Here is a 13,845-nt window from a genome sequence, read left to right as displayed (position 1 = left end):
GTATACATTGGCGATGCTGCGGAGAAGAGGGAGAAACCCTTAGGCACTTCCTCTGTCAACTATTTTTTGAGGACCTCAAGAAGATCTCTAGTTGCAGGGTGGGAGAGTTGTTATCCTTCGTGAATGCTGCGAGCTGGGTCTGAAGATCTGAACCGACTAAACTCAGTCAGGAGCAGTCATGGCCTTGAGTCGTTAAAATGGCGCATAACAGCGCTCTTCTGAGTGGTCATTATTAAGTATTGAAAAACAGATGTCTACTGGGTATACAAATAGTTTATTTCAAATATAAATTTTTCAAAATATCTTTATAGATAAATGTGTATAAATTCCTTACAGCAAAAAGTTAAAATAAAAATTGCATAATAGATATTTTTATGATCGATTTTGAGGGGATGAAAACCATCATCAAGAGCTTATTGTAATATGGAAAATGAACCTCATTCAAATGTAATAAAATAGACAAATGATGACTGAATGAATATTAAATGAGCTAAAAAGGTGTAAAATGTTTACACAAACAATAATTGCACTTAAAAAATAAATTCGCTAGTTTAATTGATTATTCTTTTTCTTAGTCAAGAAAAGATTGCGATTGCAAACAGAAAAAAACAAACAACGATTGTGCGTTATTTTTTGCTGTGCGTCTCTAAACTCACTTAATTTTTGCAAGCCCGGTTATTGCTAGAAACGGAAAACATTGATATGTGTGCAAGCGTATGAAGTAATGTATCTGTAGTTTGTTATAAAGCCGCTAAGACTTTGTGGGATAGAGTAATTCAAGATATTCATTGGAGTTTTCCAACTGCAGGATAAAGAGATGTGTCCTGTGCGAAGTGTTTGTTAGGAATGGAACTCATTATGACCTAAACTTTTGCTCCTTCTTGTGATTGTGTGTTTCAGGCAAAGCTTCCATGTTTCGAATGAAAATCTATAAATAAGGATGTGTGCGCCTTATTCGACGTAACTTATAATTTTCTTACGCGAAACTACAAGTAATTTTCAGGTTACAAACGATTCTAGTTACAAAATACTTTGGCATGCATTGCAGACGATTAGCTTATGTATGAAAAATATATTTCCCTTACGCTACTACCATATACTTCCCCAGTTAGATCGGACTCCATTTGAATCAGGAAACAGTTCCAAATCATCTCTGAAATTGTTCGATGGATTCCAATCTAACTGAAACGAAATAAATGTGCATAGAATGTCCGATTGGAAGTAGTTTCCTTCAAAATCCAACTATGCGCTTTAACTCTCAAAGCAAAAGTCATAGTTTTCAGGATCATCAGGAATAGGCGGGGGATCCTTGCTTATATCGACCCCTTCAGTGTCCAACAACCTCAATTTGATCTCCATTGAAAGCAAGGTCTCAAAATCATCCTCCATTTGTTTGCTCGTCATTGGATTTCCCAGCAAAGCGTTTATCCCGTCAGTCCAGTAATTGAAAGTTGTCTCGTCAGGTGCAACGAAGTCTAATGTCGATTGATCCATATTATCGAATGTAATTGAAAATCCTAAATTGATCGCGGACTTCCTCGCGCGCATCTCCTTCATATGAGGACATTCCTTGCCCACCAACAACTGTCTGATATCAATGACCAGCACCTTATTCGATAGTTCATCCAATGAAGGGACCGTTTTCTCATCACAATCTCCATAATGGATCACTTTGTAGTTCGGTGAAAGCCGAGCGTACCAGAACTTATCCTTGCTCCGAGCACCGCGCGAATACTTTGAAAACCGAGTACCTTCGATTAAGAAGTTCAAGCGCTGCTGCTTAATCAGAGACATAATTTCGGGAGTGATTTTCTCCTTCAATTTCACAATCGAGGAGGCGGTCGACTCGCACGCCTCTTTGGACGTCCGTTCCTGTTGTCTCAGTGTCGTGATCGCTTGGTAGTTTAATGTTGCAATTTTCGATCGGAAGTCATCCAAATTATTGGGAAGGAAGCCCAAAGTGCGTGTAATTTGCTCTCTAACCACACTGAAAACCTTCAAAAAGTCCTCAGAAGTGGCTCGCATGTCCTTCCACGTACGGTTCAACGTCACAATACAAATGCAAAAGAACTCCTCAAATGGATGATCATGAGTAAAGAACATTGGGTAGAAAACCGTTGACTGTTCAGATGGCGGTTCGCCGATACGAAGGATTTCACATAGAAGCTTAACTAGTTCGATGGATGTACGACCAAAAGGACATTCGTGCTCGTCAGCCCGGCATGAGTTCTCGTGAACGACTTTTGTATATTGCTGAGTATAATTCCGAGCGAAATAAACCATGCAATCTAGAGCCAGTACACCGGGCGGGGTTTCAAAAAAGTCTTGAGCTGGATTTATGTCACACTTGAAACCCAGTTTTTTGTAATATTGCGAGAAATTGACGTTACCACCGCGACGCATTTGATCATCATTACCTCCAGATCCTGAGTAGTCATCGAATGCGATTCGTCTCAACTCTTTAATTTTGTCATGCGCATCCTGGTCCTGAGCGTTCATCTTCATCCGCATTCGGTTTTCCAATAATCCAAGCGTCAGTGTTTGCAAAACGTACAGTTGATGCGACATTTCAGTTCCTAAATCAGAACTTATGACGCTGCTAAGTATCACCGACCGAAATTCCTTTGTGCTGAGCGTTTGAGCTATTTGACGCTTCCTTTCATCATCCGCTTTAACAAACAAAGCATTGATCAAGGCAATTGTATTTTGCTGAACAACTGATGAAGTTGACGATTGCAACAACTTCAGCAGACCCTCAAACGTGACATCTTGCTCGATTTGCGTGTATTTCATACTATTCTGAACGATATTCTCCAAGTTCGACAAAGCACATTCAACGCTCTCCTTTGGAAACCTCCCGAAATTCTCGATAATGTTCACATTTCGCGTGATGAAATGATTCTGTAGGATTTCCCACGAAACAGTCCCATGTTCCATGAGTTCAAGGAAACTGAGCATGCTGAATTTTAGAATGTTCACTTCACAGTCAGGATCCTCAATCATTGCGAGAATAATATTTAGACCTTGCTCCTTGATGAATTCCAATGCAAATGTTAGGTCAGAGCTGAGTTGTGAAAGATTCTCGAGGCATTCGATTTTCTTCCCAGTTGACCCCGAACGTAATGTATCCAGAATGTCGTTTGCAGTCTTCGATGGCGAGTGACGAAGCTGAAGGACTGATCCATTTTTCACTTCGTTGCGGTTCTTCTCAGTCACGTATTTATGATTGTTTGTTTCGCAGAATTGCAAGGAATAGTTTTCCGAATCGGATATGTTCCAGTTGTTGCAGAGCTCTTGGATGATTCCTGGAAAACGAAAAAAAATATTAGCATTATTATTATTGTGACTGTAGCGCATAGTTATATGTCAACATCCCAAAGCTTCCGCGTAATGATTGTCGTGGTTGGGTGCCTCCTGGGTATGAAAGTCCCGCAGGCTGGGCTTATCAACTGAATTTAGGACAGTGTCAGTTGAAAGGCCACCATCCCCCATAATGTACTCCAGCGCGGGTCTACCTGTTCCCAAGACTTCGACGAATCTGCCGATATTTACCTTCGCCATCAACTTTAACGCACACCGAGAGATACCGTCAACCACTTCGAACGCGATGTATTGATGGTCACTCGTCGACAAGTCTTCCACAATTCGCGAGCCACCCATTAACGACACCAGTGATTTCGTCACGAAGGTTACGGAATGCTTCTTTCGCAACCTAAGCACCGGATCATTGGCGTGGATCTGGTGTTTTAAACTACGAGTCCTGTTTTCGCCATTCAAGTGCCCTAATATTGAAGTCACCCACAACCAGGATCAGCCCAATCGTGCCGAAGACAGCGTCCTCCAGGACAGCAAGCCTGCATCGAAAGTCTGGCATCATCTCATTTGGTGCTGTATAGACACTGACACTGACAAATGTTATCCCTAAACACCGAATTCAGACAAAGCCATCTCCGACCTTGAGCAAGAACCCGGGGGCCGTCTCTAACTAGGATGGCAGCGGTACTCACTAAAGAGAGATACCATGAAATTGGGTACTACTTCCCGTACTGTTCGCTGATTGACACTGGATCAGCTTTTACCACTGCCCGGTGACCTACCTCGCCGCATCTGCGGCATACTGCTTTCCTGCCGAAACCCCAGTAGGTTGTAGACTTATACCCAAAATTCTAAGCATGTGTAACACTTGATGGAAGCTACCTGAACTCGTACCCTACATACTACCCAATCAATGCTAATCTTCCCGCTTTCCAGTAGTTTCCTAGCGTATTGCTCAGCTTCCACCGCAGCGAGTTTTTGGCTTCGAGAATTCCCAAATGTGATACCTATTCGGGTATTGGTAACCTCAGGGCTTCCACGTTTGATGTCCCCTTCTATTTACTATTTTTCCGCAAGACAGTTAAGCATAGGTTTTAGGCTAGAAACCAGACTTCCTCTCCTAGAACCAAACTTTCTTCCCTAGCAACCCTTTTTTTTTGGGAGTAGGGTAGGTGAGTGTTGGACTCCCGCAACAGTACGCTGGCGGACTACCAACTAAACACTTCCCTATCATCAGAGAACTAGCATGGAACCGTTTGACACATTACTTCGGGCTAGCCCTCCCGCTCTCCCGGTTTTGGGAGCCTTCAAGTCAGGGAATTCCTTTCACCAACGGTAGGGGAGGGGAGGAAGGGAGTTGTTGTTAGTTCAGGAAACCCCTTACCGTCCGACCCATCCATCGGTCGAGTTCAATCTTCTTCGTAATAAGAAGAGCCCGAACATAATGCGCAATACGATTCCAGCTGCCAGCGCTCTTCAGCATTTCTCTGACAACGTTGTCTGGAGAGAGCTCCCCTGCGTCTGTATAAAGCTGCTGGCGGAGGCCGTCCCACCTCTCGCAAGAAAAAAAGGTGTGTTCAGCGTCATCCGCCACTCCATTGCAGAACACGCAATCAGGAGATCGCGCCTTCCCAACCCTGTGCAGGTAACACTGAAAACCTCCATGCCCACTTAGAAGTTGAGTAAGGAAGCAATCAATCTTACCGTGCTTTCTGTTCAACCATGGGTCTAATTTGTCGATGAGCCGTGCAGTCCACTTGCCCCTTGGCTCATTTTGCCAAGAAAGTTGCCACTCACTAAGGGTGCGTTGACGTTCTTCACGGGCAACCACTTCTCTTAAGTTTTCGCCCTTACGGCGATAGATAGCTTTGCGCTCCTTGGCAAGGAGGGCAACGGGGATCACTCCCGCAATCGCCATCACAGTCGGTTCAGAGACGGTACGATAAGCAGACGCCACTCGCAAAGCTCCCCGCCTGTGCACTTGAGCGAGGCGTTTACGATGCACCTCCTTGTCAAGGGCAACCCCTTGGTCACCTCACAAAACGACCCTTGTTTGTTTTCCGGGTGACAAGTTCGTGGCCTAAGGTACTTAATAAAAGAAAATGATGGCATTATATTTTTTATTTTTCAATGTAATCCCCCTCTAGTGAAATACACTTTTCACATCCTCAATATGATGTCTTTATGCCACAGAAAAAATATTCCCTAGACTTCTCTTCAAAATGGTGTTCTATGGCCCCCTTCATTTCGCTGTCGTCGGGAAATTTTTAGCCTCGTAAATTCTTCTTTAAATTCGGAAAAAGATAAAAATTTCCTGGGAGCCAGGTCCGGACGATAAAGTGGGTGGCCATCTTCTGTAAATCCCTCGCAACCTGAGCGGTGTGAACGGGCGCGTTATCTTGCAGAAACAACACTTTCCGCGCCAATTCGTCACGTTTCTTCTGTACGACTGCTTCACGTGCCTGATCCAGTAAATTAGCGTAGTACTGGTCGTTCATTGTAGTCCCTTTTGGCAAGTAATCAATTAGTAAAATGCCGACGCTGTCCCAGAAAATAATAGCCATAATCTTCGACCCTGACTTTTCCACTTTGAATTTCTTTGGTGGCCTTTCTCCCTTTTTGTCCACTCTTATTTGGACTCCGGATCATATTGACGAATCCAAGTTTATCAACGATCACAATACGGTGAGTTTTATCCACATTATCCTGACACAACTCCGAAAAACTTGTACAACTCCCCAATCATCGTTGCTTGAGGAGCAGTTTGAACAATCGCGGTACTCAAAATGCCTAGTTTTTCTTATAAGGCCTACAAATAAGTTCTGTCGGTTTTTTTTTTTTAAATTTGAGGCTTTATTGTGAAAAATTGGTTATACATTCATTGTTCAAAGTATTGCCCATGGCTAGCCACAAATTTCTGCCATCTTTCAGGCAATTCATAGATACCATTGCGCCAAAAATTGGCCCGCTTGGCCGCTATCCACTCATCGAGCCATTTTTTGAGTTCGTCGTAATTGGAGAAGTGCTGGTCAGCTAGGCCATGCTGCAGCGACCGGAACAAATAGTAATCATTAGGAGCAATGTCTGGAAAGTACAGCGGGTGGGGTAGGACTTCCCATTTCAACGTCTCTAGATATGTTTTAACGGGCTGTGTAACATGTGGACGAGCATTGTCATGTTGCAAAATAACTTTATCATGCCTTTGCTGGTATTGCGGCCGTTTTTTCTTGAGTTCGCGGCTCAAACGCATCATTTGACGTCGGTAGAGTTTGCCCGTGACCGTTTCGTTTGGTTTTAGCAGCTCATAGTATACCACACCCAGCTGGTCCCACCATATACACAGCATGATCTTCTCACCATGACTATTCGCTTTGGCCGTCGATGATGAGGCATAGCAGGGGTATCCCCACATTGCCCGACGCTTGAGATTATCGTAATGGATCCACTTTTCATCGCCAGTAACTATTCGATGCAGAAAACCATTCCTTTCTTATCGTTGGAGCAGTTGTTCGCACGTGAAAAAATGGCGTTCGACGTCTCTTGACTTCAGTTTATACGGAACCCAATTTCCGACCTTTCGGATCATTCCCATTGCTTTTAAACGGTGGGAAATGGCTTGCTGAGTGACTCCAAGTGTTTTTCCAAGTCCTACTTGCGTTTGCGATGGATCTTGGTCGAGCAATGCCTCTAATTCTTCATCTTCAAAAATTGTTGGCCGTCCGGCGCGCTCTTCGTCTTCTAAGTCAAAATTGCCACTTTTAAACCATCCAAACCACCTCTGACACGTTCGTTCAGATAGAGCATGGTCACCATAAACTTCCACCAAAATGCGATGACTTTCGGTTGCTTTTTTCTTCATATTGAAATAATGAAGTAGAACTCCCCGCAAAAGCACATTATTTGGTACAAAATTGGCCATTTTCGTTGATGAAAAAAGTATTGTTGTTTACACTTCAATTAAATAATTTATACTGACGTTTATGCCTATTGACAGTAGCTTTCCGATGAATGTTTGGAAATGTGGATCAATGGAATAAAAAACAAGCTACGCCATCTATTGTGAAAACCGACAGAACTTATTTGTAAGCCTTATATGTGGAAGTTTTCATGCAAAATCTCTCCAGCTCGTTCTTTACTAATCTGCAATTCCTCCACTATCAGCCATAATTTAATTCTTCGATCGACCAGTTATAATTTTTCGACTTTTTGGACATTTTCTTCGGTCACTACTGTCACTGGACGACCCAGACAGAGATGACAGTGCGGTGCTTCAAATTGCCAGAATTCCGAGTTTCTGTTGACATTGTATCTTTGCTTGTACCAGGAATAAGTACAAATGAACCAAATAAAGGGAGTGTTATTTATGTAACTAGTGTTATCAGTAACGAGATGATGAGTCATCGCTAACTACCTTAGACCTCGAACTTATCAGCCCCCAGCGATAATTTCGCTACCTTTTGTTGTCCGTATGGAAGACAATCTGCAATAGTCTTGCCTTTCATCGGTTTATTGAGTAAAGCTGGTGGTCTAGTCCCCCTTCGCCTCTCCGCCTCTTCCTTTGGTACTTCACCGTTCGTATCCCTCTTGGCTTTATGCAGACAGTTTTCTAAAGGCGCAGCGTGTTATTTCCTCTTGTCACTCTCCATCTCCTTCTTTTAAGTTCTGAGGACTTCCTGGGTAAAGTTTCCTTCAGATACGTCTTTCTTTTTCCCTTTCACTCTGCGACCGACGATTCGTCTGCCGCTTACGACACTCTCAACGGAAAGTGCGATTGTGTCTGCTTTCCGCGCACTTTCTGTTGCTGCCCATGTCCGTCTGTAGAAGGAAATGCGGTCCAAGAGTTCTTCCTCCTTGATAAGCCCGTTTTTCACGTCTTTGCTGATGTTTCTCTGGAGGAGTGCTGTCAACCACATACGCTTCACCACCACCGTCCATTCCCTAATAAGCCTTTGCTCTTCGACTTTAGCAAAAACTAATGTCCAGAGTGATTCACCCGGTTTCGGTTAAATCTGCTGGGCCTCTTTCCGGAACAGAAGCACTACAGAACACTGGGGTTGTTGACCCCGCACTGTTGGCTGCATCATTTTCCAGCGCTTCCTCTATCTGTATTTGACCAATCACGGTGCTCTGCCGGGTGTTGGAGTCCTTAATGCCTCTGGTACCAGCGCAATCGTATGCAAGGGAGCGGGTTTCAATAACCAGAAATGAGGAGAATAAAACCTCAACCACAGCCCCCTGAGGCCTGATTTACAGAGGGCTGATTCCGCAATTAACCGAAGGATCAGCACTCGCTCGGGACGACGTATTCTTCTAATACCGGTTCAATGACACTATCCGAACAAGGTTCCAAAGGGAATAGCTTCTGATACACGCCACAACTGTCACTTTGGGAGAGCTAAGTTTAAAAAACCCAATCGACGTTGACAGAAAGCTGTCGGCAGATCCAAGGACTCTCAGAGTATCCCGATGTGTACCGGTCACTAGCAGTTTGCTCTTCACTGAAAAGCTTTTCCAAGACTACTACTTAAGACACAGGTGTACTGCCAACTAAGAGTTCAGAACTACCTGCCCGAGCTCCCCGTATCGTGAATGGCCCGTTAAAGATCACTGACGATCCCTGAGTCCAAGCTTTGGATTTAACAATTATTCTTTCATTTTTTATTCTTAGGGATAAGGTAGGTAATCCCCGCAGTGAGGAATGGCGATGATTTATACTGTGCACCCAATCCAGACCTGGGTCCCTCCAGTTCTTAAAGCTGTTTATGGCACGTTGAGCGTACTTGCATGACGGTTGCCTTCGGCGGTGACCACTCAGCATACTGGGCGGATAGCCCCCAAAGTCCACCCCAGTATCCTTCCGCTTCCGTTACCAAAAACTGCACTGTCTGGACGCTCTGTTGGGATGCGTTGAGAGATCTGAAAAAGCTCCGGTGACTCAAACCAATAATACGAGAGAGAATCTTCTGACCGTGCAATCTGACAGCCGTAATTGTACCACAATACACAAGCGATTGTAGTTACAGCAGCGACGTATCGTATTCGTTCGGAACCTCAGCGGAAACCTCAGCTGGAAGGTGGAGAAGAATGCTTTGGCGAGTACTGAAACTGTTGCCCGCATTGCGGCGTGGTATTGTTGATGCCGCCACCTCTACCTCCATCGACCCTCGGTCACCAATCTCCATGATGACATCATTTCTTCAGTCGACTTCATCCGTTGCCTACGCGAACCTGCTGAAGTGGACGCCACAGGTTGTGACGAAACAGCTGCAGCAGGCGGAGCAAAGCTTCTGGTCGTCGTGGCGCCTAGACGTCGAGCCGGCCCACGACTAGCGGTTTCGACCCCGTACTGTCCATTACGGGAGCCCGACCCAGTCACCAAGTCAGACGACTCCCGCCGGTTATTCGTACCGGACCTTAAATTCCTTCTTCTTCTCATATATGGATTTGCATTTTATACCCAACTGCCAGGTGTGGTGACAGCTGTGGGTAATCTACAAGACTGCAAAGTTCCTGCACTTTTCTCACCTACCCCCTGGGACGCTACGGTGATGTACAGCCATTCAGACTGAAGCTATCCATCCCTCCTCCTTTCACAACCGCGCTTGGAACCGCCTAGGCCGATTCCTTTCTTTTTTTTCTGAATTTCATTATTTCCTATTTATTTATTTCTGTGATGAATTATTTTATTTGATTATTTTAATTATCATTTGTCATTTGTTACTTAGAATATATGGAATCATGAAATCATGAAGTATAACTAGGCTTCCTTGATCTGAAGACTCCCTTCCGCACTTCTCCTCCTTGATCCTGCAAAACTCACCCATATAGGGACATCCTTCCAAATAATGGCCTGAGGATGTCGAGGAAGGGAGCGAACTTCAGGGGCCGCGCCTCATTGAAAACCTGAGGCAGAGGGATCAATGATTGAGGCTGTGATCCGTTGTGGTTCCACCAACCTCTCGGTCGCGGCACTCGGGTACAGAGGTTTACGGGTCGGTGCGCGCAAACGAGCCTTTTTATATTAGGTTGTTGCAAATGAAATGTCGGATATTTGAGTAAAATTTCAAAAAACTATAACTTTTATGAAAATTAATTTTATTAGTCAAAATAAGAACTAGCAGCTTCAATGCACTTCTCCCAACGAGATACAAGGGCATTTATTCCAGTTTCGTAAAAGTCTGGGTTTCTAGAGCTAAGAAATTCTTCAAAGGCACTTTTGACAGCTACTTCATTGCTGAATTGTTTCCCCGCCAAAAAGTGATCCAAATGCTTAAAAAAGTGGTAGTCGGTTGGCGAGAGGTCGGGTGAATATGGTGGATGAGGAAGAGTCTCATATCGTAATTCATTTAATTTTTGGACCGTCATTCTGGAAACATGAGGTCGGGCGTTATCATGGAGCAGTATCACTCCATCTCTGTTGACCAATCTAGGCCGCTGAACGCGTAATTTCTCGTGCATTTCATCAAGTTGGGCACAATATTTCTCTGCATTAATTTTTTCACCACGCTCCAAAAACGAATAATGAATAATTCCAGATGCAGACCACCAAACAGTTACCATTACCTTCTTCGGGTGAAGGCTCGGTTTTGGCATGTGTTGTGGAGGCTGATCGGCATCTAGCCATTGCGCTGATCTGCGACGGTTGTCGTACAATATCCACTTTTCATCGCATGTCACTATTCTGCGCAAAAAGGGATTGTTCCTGTTGCGGTTGAGTAGAGAACTGGATATTTCCATTCGCAGCGCCATGTTTTGCTCATTGAGTTCATGCGGAACCCACTTATCAAGCTTCTTCACCTTTCCAAGCTGTTGTAAGTGCCGAGATACTGTCGAATAGTGTACGCCTATTTTCTCTGCAATGTCACGAATCGATGATCGGGGATCAGATTCCACTATCAAATGCAACTCGTCGTTGTCGATCGATGGTCCTGGGTGTCCACGAGGTTCACTTTGGAGGGTCATGTCGCCTGATCGGAATTTTTCGAACCACCGCTGTGTCGTTCGTTCGTTTGCTGCGTCAGCTCCAAATGCTCTGCAAATGTTTCTGGTTGCCTCCGCTGCGTTGTGACCAAGTTTAAATTCATATAGAAAAAGTAGACGTTTTTGACTCCCTTCCATGCTTTTTCCTTTGAGTTTTACTTGGAACTTCAATGACGATTGAAACTGAAATGACTCCTTGATCGAACGAACGACTATTTATACTCAATTATCCCATACCACCAGAGTCACCTTGTGGCAGTTTTAAACATGAAAATCATAACTAACTTCACTTCATTGAAAAATCCGACATTTCATTTGCAACAACCTAATATTTTCCAAGTTTTGTTTTAACTCGTTAGGCCGCCACGAATTCTATTGTTTGTTTGGTGATTTACAGATCCGGTGTGGACCCACGCGTCGGTACACACGTTAATTTTATATAAGGACACATGAGGGATCGAAGCACTCAAAGAACCCCCCACATTCCCGAACCTGGCTAGCAAAGGGACGTGCAAGAACGTGTCAATCGAGTGCTTTGATGGAGCTTCAGTATTTGCGGACACGACCTTTACGGTTCCCTTAGCCAATTTCTTTTAGGTTTTGGGATGACTTTGCCCTCTAGGTCATCTTGGTCACTCATGATGGTCATTTGACCATCTAAATCTAAAAAGTTCATTACAGGATCGAATACCACGCGTTCAAAGGGGCACTACCCTCCTTCAGTGATGAGATGAAAGAGAGTTTCCTATTGCAGCGCGACGGACATTCATTTTACGCCAGCCCACAAGACTAAGAAACTTCAAAATTGGTTATCGGTGAACGTGCCAGATTTCATTCATTTCAGCATCGGACTTAAATCCATTGGATTGCTCTCTGTAGAATAAGCTTGAAGAGGTCGTCAGTCGTCATCAGCACCCCAATTTGGCAACTTGGAAGGCCAGTATAGTGAAAGCCACGCGTGAAATACCGCTGGAAACAGTTCGTGCAGCGATCGATGAGTGGCTCAAGCGGCTGAAACTTTGTGTGAAGAACCGTGGCGATTATTTCAAATAACCACTATGTACGCTTACTTATTACGACTATTTATTTTCTATTCGTCTATTCGTCGCACCGCGTCCGAACTATTGTGTCCCTTTTACTGGTAATAGTGTACCTATTAAATATAGCAAGCAATCCTTTGTGCGCTTAGGTTCGTATACCCCAAAAAGCACCCTGGATTGCTCCATTCCTGGTAGACCTACCCAGTGTAGTTCCCTCGACCGTTCCTCTTCTCTTTTTTTAATATCACAGCCATGAACCCGTTTTCGATTCGACCCAGCTCCCTTCTTGGCTAGTTCGCCCGCTTATTGCCTTCAAACCTAACATGACCTGGAACCCAGAGTATGCAGACCTTATTGTGAGAGTCGCTCGTATTCAGTTCCTCAAAGCATTCCCATACCAGTTTAGAGTTTTTCTGGTTGGACATAAGTGCCTTGATCGCTGCTTGGCTGTCGGTGAGAATAGCAATGTTCTGCCCCCTGTAGTTCCTTTGCAGATTAAAGGAGGCACATTTGTCTATTGCGTAAATTTCCGCCTGGAATATGCTAGTGCACCTGCCCATTGGCTCAAAGTACATTTTCCTTGGACCAATGACACCGGCACCCGCTCCCTCTGCTGTGAGGGATCCGTCAGTGTACCAAGTAATCAGTTGCTGGTTTAAGCCGTATGTCGCAGCCACGCTCTCCCAGTTTGCCTTCTTACTCCAACATGTTTCAAACTTCTTATCGAAGTGGAACCTCGTTGCCATGTTATCCCTTGGTATCAATAATTCGGAGTACCGCCTATTAGGACAATTTCAGCTTTGCATCTATTTTAATTTTGGTTTAATAAATTTTAAAAAACGAAAATAATAATTTTCTGTTCATTTTTGTAAAAGTCAGTTCTCCGGCTACGGCAGAAAAATGTCTGTTCGGCTACCTCATTCTCCAGGAAATCTGCAGGATACGCTTCCAACCCCACTGTCCCTTACAGAATCCCCACTGACGTCACATCCTTCATCCAAAAGCCGAAATGTCACTTCGGACCTGCCGTCATCTTGACAGCGAACAACACCCACGAACTTCTTGGAAAAGTCCCAACAAGATAATTGTTCATTCACCTCACGCCGGACGAGCGCAACCGGAAATTCTTGCCATTTGTGGACATTCACTCACCCGTCAATGGTTGTCGCTGATTAAACTCGATGAGCTGCGCATTCTGCTGGGCCATCTGCACAGCAATCTTGACGATATGCGAGTCTTTGAGCGCAGGCATTTTCTTCGGTAACATTCCACGGACTCGGTTGAAGCGAACACGATGCGAACTTTGTAGTTATCACTCAGGCAGGATGCAGCCTCGACATTGAACACTTCCCGTGTAATCGAGGAATTGCTGGCCGGAACTGGGGTGCGAATTTCTCCTGAGACAACAAAGCGGCCGAACCCAACACCAAAAACAATTTACTTCCACTCACGAACGTCAAAGTGACAGTTCCAGAACTCAATTCGCCAACCTGACGGCACCAATGTGATG

At 44.5% G+C, this 13,845-nt stretch overlaps 1 protein-coding gene across 1 annotated transcript; it reads right to left on the bottom strand.

Moving 5' to 3' along the window:
• Positions 1-263: 263 nt before the first annotated feature.
• Positions 264-13,782, bottom strand: LOC119651520 (engulfment and cell motility protein 1). Its single transcript, XM_038055154.1, has 2 exons — positions 13,488-13,782; positions 264-3,305 (listed from the first exon to the last, which is right to left on the bottom strand). The coding sequence occupies exons 1-2, from the start codon at positions 13,600-13,602 to the stop codon at positions 1,252-1,254; spliced, it is 2,169 nt and encodes a 722-aa protein (XP_037911082.1). The 5' UTR covers positions 13,603-13,782; the 3' UTR covers positions 264-1,251.
• Between the last annotated feature and the right edge of the window lie 63 nt (positions 13,783-13,845).

The sequence above is a fragment of the Hermetia illucens genome, chromosome 1 (genome assembly GCF_905115235.1).
Source record: "Hermetia illucens chromosome 1, iHerIll2.2.curated.20191125, whole genome shotgun sequence".
Taxonomy (NCBI): domain Eukaryota; kingdom Metazoa; phylum Arthropoda; class Insecta; order Diptera; family Stratiomyidae; genus Hermetia; species Hermetia illucens.
The sequence above is the reverse complement of the archived record's forward strand: the minus strand, read 5'-3'. Positions and strand labels throughout refer to the sequence as shown.